Below are 22,146 nucleotides of genomic sequence, written 5' to 3' on the forward strand. Positions count from 1 at the left end.
AAATCGAATCCAACAGCACATAAAAAGAATTATCCATTATGATCAAGTGGGATTCATTCCTGGGTTACAGGGCTGGTTCAGTATTCGCAAATCCATCAATGTGATCCATCACATTAACAAAAGAAGGGAAAAAAACCATATGATCCTGTCAATAGATGCAGGAAAAGCATTTGACAAAATACAGCACCCTTTCTTAATAAAAACCCTTGAGAAAGTCGAAATAGAAGGAACTTACCTAAACATTATAAAAGCAGTTTATGAAAAGCCCACAGCCAATATTATCCTCAATGGGGAAAAACTGAGAGCTTTCCCCCTGTGTAGGGAACACGACAGGGGTGTCCACTCTCACCACTGCTGTTTAACATAGTGCTGGAAGTCCTAACATCAGCAATCAGACAACAAAAGGAAATTAAAGGCATCAGAATTGGCAGAGAAGTCAAACTTTCACTTTTGCAGATGACATGATACTCTACATGGAAAACCCAATTGACTCCACCAGAAGCCTTCTAGAACTGATTAATGAATTCAGTAAAGTTGCAGGATACAAAATCAATGTAGAGAAATCAGTTGCATTCCTATACACCAAAAATGAAGCAGCCGAAAGAGAAATCAAGAAACAGATCCCATTCACAATTGCACGAAAAACTATCAAATACCTAGGAGTAAACCTAACCAAGGACATATATGCATTATTTTGTGTTTTATGTACCATTTTAGAGGAAGCCTGCAGTGAATGGTCGTCTGCATAGCCATTTCCTATTGTTGGAGATGTATCCTCTGGATAGATTTCCTATAAGTAGGATTTTTGTCTGGATTGCCAGGGTTTCATCCAGAAGGAGTACACCAGTTTGTTGTCCTCTATCAGTAGCACATGAGAGTGCCTATTTCACAACAGCCTCACGGACATGATGTGTCTTGATTTTTTTTCCATGTGTCCTGTGTGTGTGTGAGACCGTCTGATAGATGAACAATGAATAGCCAGAAGGTTGTTGGGGGTTTTTTCTTTTTTTTTTTTTTTTTAACGTTTATTCATTTGTAGGGAGACAGAGCACAAGCAGGGGAGGAGCAGAGAGAGAGGGAGACACAGAATCTGAAGCAGGCTCCAGGCTCTGAGCTGTCAGCAGAGAGTCTGATGTGGGCCTCAAACTCATAGACTGTGAGATCAAGACCTGAGCCCAAGTCAGACACTTAGCCCACTGATCACTCAGGCGCCCCTAACCAGAAGTTTTAATGTACTCTAAGAAACACAGGTATGCTCAGATTTGTCTTAGCACTGCAAGCTCCCCTAGAGCAATACAAGGCGTAAGGAACAATTGTTTAATAACCATGGGGTTTTGTTATAGGTTAATTTAAATGCATGGCAAAGTCGATGAATTCTCAAAAGATGCTGGATAGTAGTCTGGCTCTCAGATAGCTAACACGTGTCAATTCAAAGTTGTATTTACTTTTATCTTGGGACCATAGTTTGCTCTCAGCTTTATAGATCAGAAGCCTGCTGTCATTGTCACCCCAAAAGTATAGCCCATTCTCAAAAGCAAATTCACATTAACCATAGCTTATAAGAGACTGCATAAATGAAAAAGCTAGTTTATGAAATATATCTAATGTAGGACAGTAACTCTCATATTGCAAAAGGTTCTTTTACGGTGTGCTGATCTACACTGGATGCACACAGTTCATTGTTGGGCTGTGATACATCTGTCCCCATAATTGAGTTATTCCAGTACAAATTGGATTACTCTTCTCTGAACTGGGGTGGGGAATCCTTCTTTGGAATCTCCTTGAATTAGACGCTGCTTGCTTTTACTCTTTGTGGCTCCCTGTCCTGTGTTTATGTTGACTCTTCCCCATTTGCTACATGTCTTTTCCCAAGCAGGTATATTAGCTTTCCACTTAATTTAGTTATGATCATATTTTTGTGACCAGAGGTGACCCAGATTATGTTAATGTATTTAGATTTTACCAGGTTAATGAGGGCATCCACATGCCTGAGTTCTCATTGACACCTCACTTTCAGCACATGTGTCATGTGTGTGCGTGTGTGTGTGTGTGTGTATGTGTATGTGTATCCGTTTTTTTCTTTTGCTTTTATAGATTAACTACATTCTTTTGCTGCTTAGACTCCCTCAGCTTGGATTTGATGACAACCCACAGATTAGTCCTTCAGTTTCTTTCCTCAAGCTCTTTCCTTTTACTTTCTCTCCTTTTTGTTTCTTCTTTGTCAGCACACTTCATTTCCATTATTAGGCCCCTGTTTTCTCCTTGCTCTCTTTCTCTTTCCTTCCTTCCCTCCCAGACAGTATCATACTTATTTCACATTTCTAACAGTGATAGTTCTGTTTGCTTTGGGTTGGAAAACCCAAGAACATTGCCCTTAAGTAGTGCATTGGCCTTCTGACAGTATTGAATGTTTTAGGCATACTTGTTGACTTGTGGGTTTTCTGTCAACCAACTTCATAATTCCTAGGTGCAAATGAAGTTTTCTTTCATAAGAGGCTTGTGGTACCTGTTTGTCAGTTTTGCAAAAATAAGGTTAAATGCTTGAAGAAAGCTAAGTGCTTGAGGTAAGTAGTTGGGAGGAAAATAAAATTATAATTCCATTGTTACATAAAATGGATGTACTTATTTTTCTAATAGAGTAATATAATTTTCCTGCTGCTTGCACAAAAATACTGGAAAAGTCAAGAAGTTAGAAAAGCATTTTTTGGTTTTGGCATGAAATTACATACGTAAAGCATTCCCTTTTCATTTAGAATTACCTAATGCAGTAATGACAAACATAGTGCTTCTTAAATTGGAGTTTTAAAATTGGAATCTAGCTTTCCCATGATTGGAATGTAACTGAGGACCAACTCTGGTCACTGTAGTTTATTAGTTATGTCTGGCTCACAGCAGTTAGCAAATAGTGTATAATCACTTCATGCAACTGCAGGGTACAGCAGTTAGAAACAGTTGTTAACATATTTTAATGTATAATTTATCACTCACTATCCGTTTATTTTATAAATGACTTTTAGAAAAATGTGTCCTAAACCCCCGCTTTACTGTGTATGAAATGTAAGCTTTTCTCACTTAAACCTGGTCTAAATGGCTTTTTATTTGTTCAGGTGTAATTTTTTTTTCTCAATCTTACTTCTAAATAAATTCCAAAGAGGTTAGCATATCTAGCAGGAAAGAAACCTGATCACTCTGCACTTTGTTAATATACTTTACGTTTGAAACAGCGAATGAACAAGTGAGTATTGTAGCCTTTCTGGTCACTTAACACGTGCCATTGAAAACTTAAACTATACCATCACTTTGTTAGGTGTTAAGATGTAATGTTGACTAAAACCAGACACTTGATCTTTATGGAATTTATAACCTACTGGGAAAAAGACACATTAGGTTGTAATTGTATTATAAGTAAAATGTTAAACTTAAAAATAATGGTCATGATAAGTTCTAGAAGCACTCTTAAGTGTTTATATAGGGGGTATTTTGACCCTCTCAGGAAAGCCAGAAAAGATTTTACTGAGAAATGACAGTTGAACCAAAATCAGGATAAGAAAGAACATGCCTACTAGAGGAAACAGCAGGTGTAAAGACTTGGAGGTAGGTGGCAGCATGGTGAGAACCAAGGACTAAAAGAAGGCCCGAGTGACATCCTAAGACAAAATGGAAACCACCGAAGAGAATAAAGTAAAGGTCTGTTATCAGATATGTGTGTTAAAAGGTATATTCTGACTGAGTTGTGGATAACTGGTAGGAAAGAGGCTTGAATGGATGTAGAGAAACTAATTAGCAGTAACTCAGCCAAGAGAGCTAGGAGGTTAAGATAGGGGGAAAAGTGGTAACAGTTTGAAATATAATTAGGAGATAAAATTAACACAGCTTAGTAACAGAGTCATTGTGAGGGATTTAGAAAAGAGAGCTTCTTATAATGAGCCTGAGATTTATAATTGAATAAAAGGTTTGTTCTCTTCCCTGAAATAGGAAACAAAAAAGGAGTCCATTTGGGGGTGAAGAACATAAGTTCAAATGTAAGATGTAGATGAGTTTCAGCATGCTTAAAAGGAACTGTCAAGTAGAGAGTTACACACTTAGATCTGGAGCTAAAAGAGAGATTTGAGCTGAAAGCAGAAATTGCTGAGTCATCTTTGTTTAGTTAGCAAATTACAGTATACGAGGTAAGATCACTTAGGGCTAATTAGTATATTGTGAAAAAAAGGAGAGTTGGCTTAGGATTGTCCTTTGAACTTATGACTGGTTAGAAGTGGATGAGCCTTCAGGGAGGACCAGGGTGAAGTGACTAGAGATGATGAAGGAAACCCAGGAGAATATTCTGTTATGGAAAGCAAGGGAAAATGTTCAAGAAGCAGAAAGTGATCAACAGTGTCAAATGCTCCTGAGACTTAAAGGGAAATGAAGCCTGAAAAATTTTTGGATTTGAGGGGCTTTTAGAAATCATTGGTGTCTTTCATGACAGCTGTTTGTGGACTAATGGGAATGGAAATCCAACTGAAATCATGTGGTATTTAGAAGTGGAGATACGGAGTTTGAAACTGTCCGAGAGCTTGGCTATGAGGCAGTTGTAGAGAGAGGGTATTCCCAGTGATTTTCATAGCGAGGATGTTTTGTCTGTCTTGTCTCTAGGGAAGATGAGTCAAGCTTGATTAAAAATTAATAGAAACAAAAAAATTAATGGTAACATCTATGTAAGAGACTGACAATGCCAGACTAAAGGGTTAGTCTATAAGTAAGGGTTCTAGGAGGCAGAAAAGATGAGATCCAAAGCACAGTTAGAACATTAACATTGGACACCATGTAGGAGAATTTCTTTTAGTGTAACTTTGTTAGTAGAGGATGGATTTGCATTCGTGGTGGTAAGTGGTAGAAGGATGACGGTTCCCATCTGATATTCATTTTCTCCAGGAAATTGGAAAAGCAAGAGGCAGAGGACAGTCTCTGAGGTTTCAGAGAGCAGAGGTGTAAACTAGTCATTATGGAAGGAATTAATCAAAAAATAGGATAGGATTGTTAAGAGTATGGGGGCCCATTTCAGTTTAGTTGTGATGAATTTAAATAGAATGTGCAAAGTATTGCCCAGTTTTGTGCTGTGACAAAGAACTCAGGATAATGTTTTCATCCAGGATTAGCTAGAAGGATTGCTAAAAGGAGGGATAGGAAAGTTTAAGGTATTGGCACACAGCGTCTATAAAAGGAAAGTTTAATAAAAGTAGAGGAATAATCATTTGAGAGAAAAGATAGGGGTCAGGGAACTGGTGGTCCCAGTGAAGTCAAAGAAGGTTGTGGTGGGTAGACTTGAAAAAAGAAGTTATTAGACATTGTAATCTTAGAGTGGAGTATTTGAATTAATGGTTATAAAAACAAACTATGCATGCTAACAAAGACAGTGGTATGACCATGGAAGTGGGTCCTGAGATGGAATAGTTTAGTTCATGAAGAAAGAGGAAGTCAAGACGTGAGGGTATAATAATGAATAAGTTGTGACATGGACATCTACGTCACCCGGAATGGTGGAAAATGCTAGGAAGGAAATAAATTGTAAGCTGGTTACCAATATCTTCAAAGAATAAGGGGTGAATTATACTGAGGGTAAGAGAAGGTGTTGTAGCTGAATGCAAGAGCCTTTAAGAGACAGGATCATGTTGATACTGTTATTTCAGTAAGGAGAAGTTGAGGAACTGTATGTGCCAGGCATTCTTTCAAGGCCCTTAAAGCATCAACGTAAATCTCGCAAGGCCCCGTCCTCTAGGAGTGCCCAGACCATAGAAAACGATGGCCGCGTGACCAATTAGAGACAGTTCACTGTGACAGATGCTGCCTACAAGTTATAGTAGGGGCACGAAGGTCACGGGTTATCTCTGTCTGAAGGAGTCATTGGAAGTTTTCTCAGGGAAGATTTTATCTGAACTGAGTTTTATATAGTTCTTAAAATGGAGAAGGCAAGAAGGACATTATGAAATGAATGATAGATTATATGACTCCGAATAATTATAGATGAAATACAAACTCAGAATGATAGCATCCCATTATACTAAGTACTATTAACATGTAATTCTTCATTATTAGAATGTTTCCATTTCTTGGCCGATCTTTCTGTTTTTTCATTCTTAGAGTTTAACACTCTTCTCTAAGAGGATGATTTAAAGCATCTGTTAGTGTGCGTGTACGCATGCACCCTGTGTCTTTCACATCTCTTTTAAAGTTGTGCTTGAAATTTGTTACTGAAAACAAATGCAAGGGATGCTGCATAAATAAGGAAAATGTTACTACTTTCACACATTTGTTTTTGGTAATATAAACACTGAATAAATTAAATTCCTACCATTATAGGTGAAGCTCCGTTTTAATCCCAAGGGTTCAGAGATGAATGCGACGCTGTCTGATCTCAGGGAACTCACTGTGTATGATGTTCTTAGTACAAAACACAAGTGCAGTATTAACATACTAATCGATGAAAATGCTGTCACTTTGTAAAAAATTGTAACTTGTTTCTCTTAAGTTCCAGACATATTTTTAGAATGTTGATTTATTCCTTCACTGTTGATGGAAAAAGTTGGATTTCATCTGTGACTATGCTTAAAAATTCAGTTAGAGTGACTAGACTTAATCTCTAATATTAAGACTCAAAGTATATTTCTCCTTGAATCAAGAGAAAACCTTTCTAATTTTGGTTTCATCCCTCAAAGGTTGTGAAGATGCGAAAAGACGTGAAGAGAATCCGAGTTCTGGTTATCCGAAAACTTGTCCGGAGCGTTGGCAGACTCAAGTCAAAAAAGTTAGTCACTTGAAGTCATGGTCCTATGACTAATGAAATGTCAGAAGTTGTTTTTATTCAATATTTACAAAATCTGAGGGTGGAACCCGGAGGAATAATTAAGTATCTTACTCCTGCAGCACTTTGTTTCATACAGAGAGGGGGTCTGAGTGGGAGCCGGTGAGCTGTGTCAGCCCATCCATATGTGGTCTGGGCCACGTTCAGTTAAGATACACAACGATTCTGCTGTTTTTGCAGAGCTCTCATTTTAGCCTTTGCAGAATGATAGTCCTTCCCAGTTACTTCTGTGTTTTATGTTATTAGAAGTTATTTTAAGATGTACAGTGTTTAATCTAGTAAGACCTTGAATCAGTAGTAATAATTTTACATCACTTTATCCCTTGAATTGCTAATTAAGTTGAAATCTTGAGTACCTTGTGGAAGTGTTTATCAAAACATGGTTTCCCACCTACTTTTAAGTAATATTTTGTAACCTCATTATCACTAATATTAAACATGTTACTTGTAGTTCTTATGCATTAAGCATGAATAGTCTTCAGATATTTTGTTCCCCCTTAGTTTCCCGTTCGTTCTTTCTATCATAAATAACCTTTTTCTGATGTAATCAGGTATTTCTCCTTCTGTATTCCTTTAATTGCAGAGAACAAAATTTTGCTGAACAAAATTGTATCTAGCCTTTAATGGTAGCTCATAAGCCTATGTTAACATGAAATGCAATGTGCCATTAATCAGTTGATTAAAAAATATTATTTGGCCTTCCCATTAAGGACTTAGAAGGCAAACTGTCTCTCAGTAGTAATAGTCATTAACACAATGCTAGATGATGTTTATAATTTGCCAAAAAGCTGGGTTTGTTGATGTAATTGGGGTATCTTTTTGACAGTGGATGTGCAGGACAATGCAGGACGATAGTGTTTGTTATTTAAAGATTTATTATGCTTTTCTAGAAGAAATGAAGACTTCCCATTGTGATAGGAGTCTAAAATGGTTTTCCTGGCTGTATATTTTCATGTAATTTTTACAGGGGCACTGAAGAGGCACTGTTAAAAAACCAGAGACGGGCACAACGATTACTTGAAGAAATTCATGCGATGAAGGTCAGGCCTTGGGTGAATGTGAATATATATGTGTGTTTCCATGTCTCCTCTCAGCCTGCCTTGGGTGTGTGTGTGTGTGTGTGTGGTAGTTGTTTGAATGCTATTACCAGTTGACTGAGACTTATTTTTATGGGTCTGTTTGGTGAAGAATGTAGCACATTTAGAAAATTGTAGTATGTTTAAACTTACATTTTTCCATGTTTTTTACTGAAGTTGTTAAAGCCTTAGAGTAATTTGCATCGAAACTATGCCAAACTAAACTCATCTATGTTTAATAATGCCTCATGCCTAAGATTTTTGTTTTTACTCTAACTTCACACGTAAAGTCCACGTTAAGCTCTAGAGTTAAAGCGTTGATGCTGTTTGGTAATGCGGATGGTGGCTGACATCATGCTTTGCCTATTGCCAACTCAATAAATTTTTGTGTGGTGGTGTCAGCATTTTATTCAGCTCTGTAGTAACTTGAAATAAAATTAGTGCTGGACCAAAATGATCCGTATTTTTGTTTCTTTCAGCCAGACTCTTCACTAGCATAATTTTTAGGTCTTCTCACTGCTCTTACTTTGTGGAAACTTTCATTTACCAAATGACATACTATTAAATGTCTGGGAGACTGTTTCATTGCAGAACTTAAAAACAACATTTGGTACTAGCAATTATCTTAATTGCAGGGTCATTTTGCATGTATGTTTGACTATTACATTTTGGTATAACTTCCCAGTTTTGAGGTAGATAAAAGAGCAAGAGAATTCTCTAACAATATTCTAATTGAGTTAGGTCATCAAAGCTTGTCACCATTTTTTCCTTTTGACGGGATTGTAAGGTGTTTATAAGACAAAGTTATCACAGTTCATCTGACTAGAAATAAAGGGTAGGACATGATTCTTTGGCGTGAATCAACGTTTTTTGTGGGGTAATTTTATTTATGTACACAGGTCTACAGAATTCATGGAGTCCGTTTGATATATCTTTCCTTTCTCAAAGTTGTAATCCCTGTTTTATCTAGTCATTCAGTCAAAATAGTCTATATCCTAATCACTGTTTGTGTCGGTATGGATTACACCTCATGTAGGCTTTTTCATAGATCTTTTTTTTCCCCTGTGAAATTCCTACAAGAAATAAAATCTTTGGAGATTTTTGTTCTGTGTATAACACTGAGATAGAAAATTAGGATTTATCCCTTTTTCTCTTTTACTTTCTCTTAACCAAGGTCCTTACTAAATTACATTCCTTATCTAAGTTTTTCCCTATAATTTCTTCCGAATAGTCATTTTTGCAGTTCTAGATTATTCAGATGCTTTGAACTACGGTATAACTGCTGATTTTAATTTACCCTGGAAAGGATGGATTGTATACAGTAAGCTATATGCAGTGTATAAAGAGTTTGAGATTAAAATATATTCATTAATCTTCCCTCCTGTAGCTCTCAATAATAAATTCAGTTAATTTTAAAAAAAGGCCTATTTGATCCCTATGTAGAAGTTGTTTGTTATTCTTAAACCTCATCAGCCATAGGAAATCAGGCTCAGCGATAATTACAGTTTGTAGGTTTACAGGATTGCTGTGTCATGACCTTGTTTGTTTTCCTAGATTATATAAGACCACTATGGAATTGTTGCCTCATAGAAAGCTAAAACTTATTGCCTGTATGTTCTTTGCAATTAATAGTTAATAAAATTTGCAAAATAGTTAATAAAAATAATAGTATGTATATTCTTTGAATTCTTGGTACTAGTGGTCTACATTGGTTACTTTGACATCAACTTCTTTCATAATGGCGTTTTAAAACCGGAATACATTTAAATCTAAAAACCAGAATAAAAAGTGTACGAGAAAGACCTTATACTTTTCTTACATTTGAAATTTTATTTCTCACTCATGATTCTTTTACAGAATCAGTCTACTTTTCTAAAAGAAGCAGATGGCAGTGGATTTTTGAAAATAGAAAGATCATGTGTGATTTCTTAAGGAAGTGTTCCTCATCAATATGGAAATATCAAAGAAATAGTTACAAACCAGAAAACTTACAGTCTGAATTAAATTTGGAGGAAAACCTCTACATATTTGTTCTTCCAGATGAATTTTTTCTTTAGCTCATTTACCACTACATTTTTGTAGACTTGTTCATGATGTATAGTCCTATACTTGCCTTCTATGATCATAGGGTATTTTGTTGCAAGCTGACTTCCTCAAGAGGAAAACCTGAGATATTTTTAGAAATGGGAGTTTCTGTTTTCTGGCCAAGAAAAAAAAATGGCCTGATCTTTATGATACTTTAAAATCATAGGTTCTAATTTTATAGACTGTAATGTACAAATACCAGGTCTTTGCTGCCTTTTCTAATAGTATTCATACTTTTAATTTTGATGTAAGTACTGTCTTCTGAAACAGTTCCTTTTCTTTGGAAGCTAAAGTAGCTTATTAACTTTTACAGATTGCTGTTAGCTAGCTATAGAAGGAGAAAGTAAAATTGAGACATACAGTGCAGTCAACCAAAATGTACAAGGAGTTCCTTCTTAAGTAATCAAGGTAATGACTGGCTTTTACTGAGCATTCAGTATGTGCCAGGTGCTATATTGTGTGTTTTATATTCATGATTTAATGAAGGAGACATCGTTATTGTCTCAGTCTTCTAGAATACAAAACTGAGGCTTAGAGAAGTTAAGCTTGCTCAAGGTCAAACAGCTAGTAGGTGGTGGGCTTCCTGGCTGTTATGAAGTGAATGGAGGTAGGTATTTGATGGCGCTGCCTCAGTTAGATAAGATAGATATTTCCTGAAATATACCCGGATCCTGCTCTCCCAGATGAGATCATGTAATAAACATGGTAGTTGTCTTCTGGAGGACATCAGCCCAAGGACATGCAATATGTTTTCAGATTCTTTAATTCCTCACAGCTAAATAATGTTCAGTTTCCTATATCGGCATGTTTTTCTCTTGTTCCCGCTGAGGCTGTTACTCTTCCCTCTGCCAAGTTGTCCTGTGCACTGAGCACTTGCATGATCTAGGAGCCCTTATTCTGCCTGCTACCCCTACCTCTCTATTTTAAAGCTTTCTGGTTTTGTTTCAGCCCCCGTTTTTTACATGCTCAGGACTCTTACTCAAACCAGACTTTGAACTTGCATCAGCTGTTTGGATCACCTTTTCTCATGCTTCGTAGCCTGTTTCTAAGTGGTAGTCATTAGTGGACCACAGTTAGGAAAAATGGTGTAGATTATGATAATATTTATGTTGTATCATTTGAATTTCACCGCAATTCTATAAATTAGGCATATTCCTATTTCAAAGGACATGTTTAAAAGAGTTCTGGGCTCCGTACACTCAGTTGCAGGTTTATCATCATATATTTTCATATATTAAAATTTTGTGATATTTCTGGTTATATTAGCTTTTTGAAAATTGGTGGAGAAATTTCTCTGTAATTTCATACAGTTAGATTTTGTTTTCTCCTATAGATGCTTAAAAGAAATTTTGCCTTAGGATAAAAGATGCCTTATATTTGCTATAAGTATACCATGTTAATTATTTGTATCAAATCAACAGTTCACTTATTCTACTAACATTTTCATATTTATTAAATTCATCTTAGGTATAATTATTTTTGATAGTTTCCTCTTTTGTTTACAAGCCAGTACAAAGATTTAAATCAGACACATATTACAGATCTCACATATCATCCACAGTTACTAATAGTTTCAAGGAAGGCGCATGAAGCAAGGAGAGAGATATGGAACTCTTGGTCATTCCCCATGTCCATCCTTTCTATGTCAGACAGGCACTTTGTGGCCCAGAGTAGATGAGGTCTTTAAATAAGGAAGTTTAGTTATTACCTCATAGCAGAGAGCATTTAGATTTTGAAACTTGTCCATTCTATTCCCCAGGGTTGTATAGTTGAAGTGATTTTATGCAGTGGGCCATGCCTCATAAATCCCTAGAGTTTTGAGTTTGTTTACTGCAGCATCCTTAAGGGACATCCTACTAAGAGCATTCTTCAGGTGAGGATTTTCTTCTTAACAAAAATCAGTAATCTGTTTATCAGGAGGACTAGTTACCAGTATATTATTATTAATAAGCACATTAAACTCCTTCACCTACTTTTCTAGAGTTTCTTTGTGATAAAGAAAATGAATGGATCCCAGAACAATACTTTAATTTTTCCCTGATTTTTAACAGTCTTTTGGCTGTCTTTGTTTGTGTTTCCCTCCACCTGTTTGGAGAATATTTCAAACTTATAGAAAAATTGTAATTGTACAATATAATACGAATAATGCTGCATTGTGTCATATCCATGTTTAGTGGTGATGTTGAGTTCTAATCTTTTGGTTTGGATTTGTCTCAGATTTCTCCATTTTAAAGGCACCTTTTTCTGTTTGCGACTATTAAGTAAATTTGTGAAGTAACAACTTTGAGATGATAGGAATATCATATAGTTTTTCACACAATGATCTATGGTCTATGGCTAAATCAGTCAACAGTTTTTTTATTGTTTCTGTTTCTCTGCTGAGATTTTTTTTTCTCTGACAAAAGTGTAATTCACTGAGGGGAATTTTTACAGATATATGCAGGTATGTATCATTGAAGTTATTGATAACAGCCATTTTTGCCTGTGGAGAATGCGGGTGTTTCTGTGTTTTGGTTCTTCATATGAGGATTTTACTTTGGGCATTATGAAGGTCAAGGTAGTAGAGATTCTGGGGTTGGCTCATTTTCTGCAAAGAGTGGTTGTATTAGCAGTTAGTATTTTTTGGTTAGGCTTTACCCACAAACTTCGCTTCTTAGCAGCTCCAGCCTCCATTCAGAGCTTTTCTGTTTCCGAGACCCTCTTGGAATTGGCTCTTCCACATGTTCCAGAACCATGCAGACTGCACGTAGCCTTAGGCTATACTCTGAAGACATGGGAACTTATTTGTAAAGCTTCCCATCTTTATGTTAGCTTAGTCAGCATCGACTCCCTATCAGTCTTTCTGGTTTCATTTACTCTGCATTACCTCCAGGCAGGGCTTTTTCAAGTATGTCCAAGCTTTATGGCAGCTGCTGGGGGAAGTGAGGGACAAGGGAATTAATTGTATCTGTTAGTATCTTAGTCTCATACCCAGATATGCAAGTATCCAAAGTTGGAAGTTAACTGTAACTAGCTAAGGAAACAGACCTGAGTGCTCCAAGACCATGTAGGTTTAGATCGTAGAGATGAGGAAGAATAAGTCTAAGAGATTGAGAAGGAATAGCTACGGGAGGAGAAGGAACTAAGAGGGTTTGGTATCTAGGAAACCAAGAGACTCTTTCAAGAAGGGAGTGATCAACCAGGTGTGTTTGGTGGTAGTGCTAGCGGTTGTGTTTTCAGAACTAGCAATATTCATTTCATTGTGCAAGCTTCATTATTTGATGATGATGATTGAGGAGTTTTTTTTTAAGTTCTAATTCCTCTGCAGCCTAGCCCACTTTGCAGAACTGTGCTGACAGAACCAAAATGGGTGTTGTTCTTACTCATGTGATCCTAAGTTTACCTTCCTTCCTCCCCGCCCCCATCTTGTTTCGTACCTGCAAAATGATGTCTGACAACCTTAAAGGCTGAATTTATTTCAAAGCCTTGTTTTCTTCACTTCTGAAACCTAGAAGCTGCAGACAGTGGTCCAGGCATGGAAGAGGTATAATGTTTCTCTTTCTCACCCACCTCCCAAATTCCTTGATCATGTGTGCCTTATGATCTTTTATGGCTATGGGGTCTCCAGCCATCCACACTGTGACTTGAAAGTACCTTTCATATAATCTATAGTTTTCATTAGGTTATTTTTCTGTAGTGCATTAAGGAAATCAAGTAATAAATGATTTCTTGAAACTTTTAGGTCAACTTTAAAGAGCCCCAGTAAAAACTCAGCATGGTATTCTTTCATAAAAGGGAGAAGTAACTCTCTTCTCCAGAACAGTTTAGCCATCCAGACACCCATGAGAACGGTTGCACCTGCAGGACTGTTTAATTTTTCTTTCTTTATACTTGTCCCATCACATTTTTTCTTTTTTCCCTTGTTGTTTGCTTTTCTTTTACTGTAGCTCCTGGTAATATCTGTTCTAGTGGACACTTTATTAAATGGATAGCTTATACAGTAGTTGAACAGGGAGACTGAGAGATGTCACATTTGGTGGCTCTGCACTGACGTGAATCTAAAAAACCTCTGTCGTTGGAGAGGACCTCTGTCGTGGACAGGCAATCACTGCTGAGCCGAGGAGGGCTCTTCTTTCCGTGCTTCTGCCTACTTTGTTGCTAGAACATAATAAAGTTTTTCCACCTAACACCCCATTCACAGGCCAAAAGAAAAAAAAAAGGAGATGTAAATTGAAAACTATAAAACTGGGATCTGAGTTGTGGAGACCAACTGTAATTCAGGTGATGGGCTTGGACCTCTCTCCAGGCTTCCATTTTGCAACCATCAAATGAAGAAGATTGAATGGATTAGCTTTCAAAAAGTGATTTCTTGCTCCCTCATTCTGTTCTTTTATGTGAATTTGTTTATTTGCAACCTTCACTTCCATCTCTTTCAGGCATGAGCAAAAAGAACTGGCTTTGTAGCTTTATACTGACATAGTATTTAGATTTTGAAGTAGTATAATAATTGGAATTTATCTTTTAATTACAAAGCAACAGTTGACCTGTTTGAACATATTATCATAACACTTCTGACACCCCTTAGATACCCATTTTACTAAATCAGCCATTCCTTATTTATTTTATATTTTTGGTAGAGTAAGGCCTTTCTAGACATACACTCTTTTAACATCTTTTTATGATGGTGATAATTGTTTTAGATACAAGCTTCCTTGTACTTTCGTGTTTAAAAAGTGACATATGGTGACTCTAAAATTTATTATAGGTCTTTGTTTCTTCAGAAACTAACCCTAGACTGATATTTTGTTCTCACTAGTCTTGAGGGGAAAGTTTTTTTTGTTTTGTTTTGGTTTTTTCGCTTTCTGTCCAGGGCCCACCTCCCTTAATTTGCCATGTCCGTTTCTTTTGCCTCTTTTATTGCATATGCCTTTTTTCACTGATAGCTTCAGACTCTCTGTGTATCTGTTTGTTCCTCAGCTAATAAACTTGTTTAGTCTGTGCCTGAACACCCATCATCCTCCTTTAACTGTCTCTCAGTATCTCCTTTTCCCATTATTTGGAAAACATCTTTGTTCCTAATAGTATAGCCACTGTGACCTTGCTCTCCTCACTTCATGTTCCCCTCATAGCTACTGAGTTTATCTCCTCCCTGCCTGTTCCTCCATTTCCCTGAGCAGCATTAAGTCTGACCTGTATGCTAGCCGCGCGCCCCCCCCCCCGCCCCCCGTCACTTTGTTCTCCAGCCGCTCCCATTTCACTCTCTAACCCAGCTGTTTGCAAGTTGAACTACGATCACTGTTCTGGAGACTGTCCTCTCTCTTTGATGCACATCTTTCCTATAAGATGGCCATGCTTACGTCTAGCTCCACTTAGGTATTTGTGCATGCACCTGAAACTCAACATTGTACGTGACTCACTGAGCTAAGCTACAGAGGCCTTTTGTTAGGATTGTGGGGTTTCTTCAGGAGCCTAAGGGCAAGAATGCAGTTACTTGCCGGAAGTACAATCAGAGCCCAGAAAACTCTTAGAAAAACTCAGCGGTTCTTGAGTGTGTTTCCTTCTTGTCCCTTTTGCCTCCATTTTGTGCTCATCTCTCCTTTTCCTCATTCCTCCGTCCTTCCAACCGACCCATCCTTCTTCTCTCTCCCCTTCTCTCTGACTCTCTAGACAGCTTCATTCCTCAGGTGTGCCCAGGGCCACCTTACCATGGCGACCGCTGCTCCAGAATCCTGCCACCTTCTGTTCAGAGGAAGCCCCCATGCTGGCTAACGTCCTCAGCCCATCTTGGATTAGATGTCTATCTCTGGACTGTCAGCTGGGGCACTGGCTAAGAGGAAACAGAGAATACCTGTATTGTACGATAGAAAAGAGACAGTGGATGAGCAGGTGGTCTAAAAGATGTCCGCATCTGAGTATTGACCCTAACGTTTTGTGACTCACCATGACTCTCTTATTTAGGTATTCTCTTCTATTCCTGATTTTGGTTTTGACACTATTCATCTAGTTTCTAAGCCAGAAATCTAGGAATCCTTTGGCATTCCCTTCTCCCTTAGCTACCTGCTGCTCCCAAATCTTGTCTTTTGTCAGATCTGTCAATTGCCTCTTCTAAGTATGTAACCACTGTTAGTTTAGGTGCTTATTCTTTCTCACCTGGGCTTCCTGCATCTTGCCTCACCTTCAAATCACTAAAATGCTGATGTGATCAGGAGTCTCCAGCTTGACACACAAGGCCCTGTGTGATCTGTGCTCTGGCTCCGCTTCTCCTCCTCTCTCTTCCCTGTACCCCATGTACCCCACACTTTCTGTGTCAGCTCTACCAGATCCCAGACATATCAGTCTAGTTCATGCCTTCTTGCTGTTGGACAGGCTTTTTATATATGTCTGTTTCTTGAATAGACTTACTCTCTCCTTCAACACCTGACGACTCTCAGGTTACTTGCTTTCAGAAACACTCTCTCCTACCACCACTCTCACCCAGAAGTACCACCTCCTCTATTCAGCTCCGTGTCTCTTATCTATCAGTGCAGTCTGCTTTCATGCCATTCCTCCTACTTAGACCTTAAGAAAATTAGTGGTTTAGGGCACCTGGGTGGCTCAGTCAGTTAAGCATCTGACTTGATTTCTGTTCGATTCATGATCTCACTGATTATGAGTTCGAGCCCCACGTCAGGCTCTGTGCTGACAGCATGGATCTTGCTTGGGATTCCCTCTGTCTCTCACTCTCTCTCAAAAATAAACATTTTAAAAACATAATTATTATTCTTTAGGGAAAAAAAGGAAAATGGGTGGTTTTATTCAATTCTCTGTTCCCACACTTAGTAATGTATGAGGTACATAGTGAATGTTGCCTAGCTAGCTGACTGAGTGAATTTTAAGCAAAATTGTTTACTTTTATTGGCATTATTTAGAATGTCAAGGTTGCTCTGCATCTTCGTAGATCAGTAGAACACTGCCCCATTATGGAGAACAGTCTAAAATCATAGAGTCATTGTTTTTAGTGTTAAAAACTGAGTGGAAGCAGTGGAAGATTAATAGGCTGTACATTTCAGTCACCTTACCCCTTGCTCCTGGACCATTTGCTGTCTAATTTAATGTTTTTACTTTTTTTTATTAAAAAAATTTTTTTTAATTTTATTAAGTTTTGAGAGACATAGACAGTGTGAACAGGGGAGAGGTAGAGAGAAAGAGAGGGAGACATAGAATCCGAAGCAGGCTCTAGGCTCTGAGCTGTCAGCGCAGACCTGATGCGGGGCTCGAACCCACGAACCATGAGATCATGACCTGAGCCAAAGTTGGACACTTAACCGACTGAGCCACCCAGGTGCCCCTAATTTAATTTTTTAAAGGCAGAATTTGTATTGCTTCCAAGGTGAGTAGGATGCCTTGTATACTTAACTTGTGGCATTTGAAATGATCAACAGGAAGTCATAGTGGTAGTTTAAAAGCTCAGTATTTACTGCTCCCCTCACACTCATACAACAGCATTTAGAAATAGATCATCACATTGGAATTTCACTTTGCTTCCTGGCATGTGGTTTCTGCAGCTTGAAGCCAGGTTTTTAAGTCTTATTCCTGAAACCCTTCACAGCACTGCATTGTTAAGCCGTGTTGATAGGAAGCTATTATAAGTCTCTGGTGGCCTTAACAGATTTTATTTTTATCTTTTAAGTAAGAGTGTTTATGGCAGGTAAAAGTGGCACTCATCCTCACTTTGAATCTGCTTTTACTTCCGTTTGAAAACAGTGGATAAGTTAGAGGTCCTTGTTGGCAAAAGTGATGAATATGTGATTATCATTTACTGAGTCATTATACACACCTAATTTTAAAAATCTGATGTTGGAATTGCCTCAGTCAAGATCAGCCTGGTTCAAAGGATACTGAGTGGATAAATAGGATTTAGGGGTAGGAAGTAAAAAAGGAATATCCCATGACCTTTTAAAAAACATTTTTTCCTTTTGTATTGTTTTTATTTAATTTTTTAAGTTTTGTAATTCTGGAAATTTGAACTTACAACCTTGGCAGAACATTCTTACTAACTGTGAAAGTACCCAAAGCCCTTTTCAACTATTAATTTTAAAAAATTTGGACAACTAATAGTACTATCATAATTCCAGTGCAAAATAATGTGGTGTTTGAGAAAAGAGGCAAATATTACAACATACTTTGTTGGAAAGACACAATGGGAGAGAATGGGCCCTAGAGAAAAGCAGCAATAAGAACAGTAAATAACAGCTCTTGCAAAATAGGATTTTCTTTTTTTAACTGAATGTCACCTGAATTTTGGTTAAATGGAGACAATTTGCATTCATTCATTTACACTCCTTAACTCAAACACATATCCAACATTGCTAGATTTCTATCACAGTGAAAACCTTGTATTCCTTTTGTTCTTTCCTACATGTTAGAATAACTGGTCTTAGTGTCTTGGCTACTCAAAGAATTACTGTTTTGTGATCACAAGCGAAAATAATATTCTAGCTTTTTTCCTTTAATATGAAGAATTTTATTCTGTTTTCTTTACATGTCACTAAATTCTAAGAAGTGATTGTTTGAATTGAAAATGCTTTTTTAGAAATGACAGTAAAAGTGTATGGTTTCCTTTTCCCCTTCTTTTATAAACACTGACCAAGCCCTTTACAAGGTATTTCATTTTATATGTGGGTGAGAAGGAAGAAAGAGAAATATAGTTAATATTTCTGTAGAAATATTAGAAAAGTTATTTCTAATTGATTTCTGTTAAAACGAATTTATTCTATATTAAAATAGAATTTATTCTGTTCATTACAATGTAAGAAAGCATTCCAATTTATTAATGATCATTTATCTTAAGATCTACAAAATTTACAACCAGAAAAGAAAAACAATGTACAAATGAAAAAATATATATGAAAAAAATAGGGAAAAAGTATATAATATATATGTTTTATATATATAAGGAATTTCCAGAACAGCTATGATAAATTCTATATTACATGCTCAGTTTAGTTAAATAAATTTGATTTGGAACCTCCTACTGTGCATGTAGATGAAGAGTCTGTTTAGAATATATACTCTCCCAGTATTGTAATCAGGGTTGTAAGAATCTAGAAAGGGATCAGTTAATTACGTATAGGACTTAGGAAAGACCTTAGTAAATGGAGGACACTGAGTTACAGCTCTAAGAATAAATAGGATTCTGGTTTGGAAAAGGCTGTCTAGGTAAAGAGAGCACACCAAGATCAAAGCATACAGATCTGAAACTACATGGTGTGATTTGGAAGTAGTGCTCAGTTCTGTCTTTTATAGTATGTAGCCCGTTGAACTGCAGCAATTTCTTTCTATGTCATCTTTTTTTGAGGATAGGCCTTACCCGGTGCTCGTGCAGTAATTGGCAAAACGCAGACATTTAGCCAAGGAATTCTTGAGTGAATTAATGTCCTGGATGGAATATGGGGTGAATGGAGCCACAGATACTTGAAGATAGCAATCACAGTGGTAGATGAAATTACAGATTAAAGCTGTTTAGGAAATGTGGATGGTCAGAGGTTTTTGAGTAATCATACTTGTTTTCTGGTAAGATCAATCTGAAGGACCACGGAGGATTGATTTAGAGGGAGAAGACATTGGAGGCTAGCTAACAAGATAGGAAGCAACGACTGACTTCCTATTTTCAGGCACATTTATTTAATGTATCTTTACGGAAGGCCGTATGTCATGTGATTCCTTGTACCTGCTCTGGAGAAATCTTAACGCTGTCAGAGAAAGGATGTGGGACACACAATTCTAAAAACAGAGTTTAAGTTCTGATGGGTGGTTTGAAATTTTTAAAAGAGCAAGAGATTTCTCAGGGCGCCTGGGTGGCTCAGTTGCTTAAGTTTCCGACTTTGGCTCAGGTCATGATCTCGCAGTTCCTGACTTCAAGCCTCACATCGGGCTCTGTGCTGACAGCTCAGAGCCTGGAGCCTGCTTCTGATTCTGTGTCTCCCTCTCTCTTTGTCCTTCCCCTGCTTGTGTTCTGTCTCTCTCTGAATCAAAAGTAAATAAACATTAAAAATAAATTATTTAAAAGAGCAAGAGATTGCTTTTAGCTAGTCATCAGGGAAGGTGTCCTGAGAATGGTGACAGTTTAATGCAAAATATTAATGTTTATTTAACAAATTGATTATTTCCTTAATATTCTTTAATTGAATCCTAGTTAGATAGCAGGATACAATGCACAACTTCATATCCCAGACTTACATATTATTTATAGCACAAGGAAGTGCACCTTGGGGGTAAGAGCGCTGCTGCTCATCAACAACGTAATAATAACTTCGTTATTCGCTGTTGAGCACCTACTCTTGCCAACAGGCACTTCGCTACAGCCTACACATTGTATCTCTCATCTTCATAGTTTCTCTCCAGAGTTCCTGTTTAGATCCTCTGTTTTAGTGATGTGGAAACTGGGGGTTAAGGAATAATTGCTTTTCTCAAAGTCACACACCCTTGACAAAACCAGAATTCAGTCCAAATCTGTTGGAACCCGTAGTCCATGTTCTTAACACTTTACTAACCTAACTCCTTAAAAGTATTAAGCATATAATTTTATTAAGAGTAACTAGTAACATTATAATTATAATGTTAATGATCACTGTTAATAGAAAAGTAAAAATAAAGATGATACATCATCATTGCCTCCTGGGGGAAGATTTTTGGATCTGTACATAATTTGACATAATTAGAGTAGTTAGGCCTTCCTAAAGATAGAGTACCTCAATATAAAAGATCTTGTGTGTGATTTTAACATTTAGAAATATTGTCTGAAGCTAAAGACCAAAATAATTCCCTTGAGACCATGAATTAGCGGCATTGATTAGATTTCAAAAAAACTGATTTCTTGCCAGATTTGGTATTAATTTTAAAAACATTTGAATGTAACATGATTCTAATATTAATTGGTATAGGCTTTTTAAACTGTTAACACATGGGAATGTAATTAAGAAATGAATAGGATTTCATTATCATTGCTTTGAGAAAAAAATATAGAAACTTGAGGATTCTAGGGGAAATCCTTAGAAGGAATTTCTTAATAACAAATACTTTGTTGGGTCTCTGAAAGATTTCCCCTCATTCTTTTAAAGACCACTGTCTTTTAATGCATTCCTATATTCCTTTTAGCACATCTCTGTATTTTAGTTATAATTCTGAAATTACAGGGAAAAAAGTGGCTCAATCATCTCATGTAATTTCCCACAGTTTTTTTGATGAATTACCAAGGTGATTCACTGTTGGGAAGGGAGGTGGGGCTGGAATGTGCTATTAGACCTGTGTTATTGTCTGTTGAGTTTGAGGTTTTCTTTGTTTCTGGTTATGGTTGGGCAAGGAAAACTAGCAAACATATGCAGATGAAATATTTTAGGAGTAAAAAGCAAATACAGTATGTTCATACCACATTGTAATTTTGCCCTCTTTTCATTTGATGTGCTGAGTAATACACATTGTGTCTATAAACCTCTGCCTTGTACTGATTATTTCTGTCCTTAACATGTTATCCTGAGAAGACATAAAAATTAGGTGGTTTTCAATATTTCATTTAGTCCTTATAAATCGACCACAATATGTTCTGTTAAACAAAAGGAAAATAGTAAACTTTTCTCCCCAATTCCAACATTTCGTTAGAAGAAAATCTCTAGAATGAAAAAATCTGTCTCCTTGGACGTATTATTAGAATGTATAAGTGCTCTTGGGAGAATCTTCAGGTTCATGTAAACATTGGACCTTATCTCTATCTATCTCTTTGGACATGTTAGAAGTGAGTAATTTTATGGGCCAGGAACAGTTTAGGTTTTTTTTCTTTTAAAGTGAAATAAAAGCCTTAAATATTCTGAATTGTGCAGGTTGGCTTAGTGCTTGCTCCCTGAAATTGTAATTATTTTCATATCAGTAATTTTCCTATCTTGATGAAAATAATTTATGGTAGAAAGATGTATGCAGTTTAGTTTTGAGAATATGAAGATGTAATTTTAAATATGAACCGTCAACTTGGAACTGAAGTGAGACAGTGCTGTTTGTAGACATTTAGTAATTCTTTAACTGGCTGCCAGCAGACAACCTGACACCAGTGAAATTGTCCAGTAGTAAAACTAATTTGTTTCATTGTATCACTCTCCTGCTCAGGAACCTAAACTAGCTTCCTATTGTCTCCTA

General features: G+C 37.0%; 1 protein-coding gene across 2 annotated transcripts in view; it reads left to right on the plus strand.

The window, feature by feature from the left end:
* The window catches only part of SRFBP1 (serum response factor binding protein 1), a 60,869-nt gene that overhangs the window by 4,926 nt on the left and 33,797 nt on the right, over positions 1-22,146 (plus strand). For both annotated transcript variants that reach the window (XR_003909709.1, XM_029941738.1), the window contains exons 2-3: positions 6,696-6,784; positions 7,809-7,881. Coding sequence is in view for 1 of the 2 variants with exons in the window: in XM_029941738.1 (XP_029797598.1) it covers positions 6,696-6,784; positions 7,809-7,881 (162 nt within the window). In the remaining variant the exon portion in view is untranslated. The remainder of the gene's footprint in view (positions 1-6,695; positions 6,785-7,808; positions 7,882-22,146) is intronic.

The sequence above is a fragment of the Suricata suricatta genome, chromosome 6, assembly GCF_006229205.1.
Source record: "Suricata suricatta isolate VVHF042 chromosome 6, meerkat_22Aug2017_6uvM2_HiC, whole genome shotgun sequence".
In the NCBI taxonomy this organism is placed as follows: domain Eukaryota; kingdom Metazoa; phylum Chordata; class Mammalia; order Carnivora; family Herpestidae; genus Suricata; species Suricata suricatta.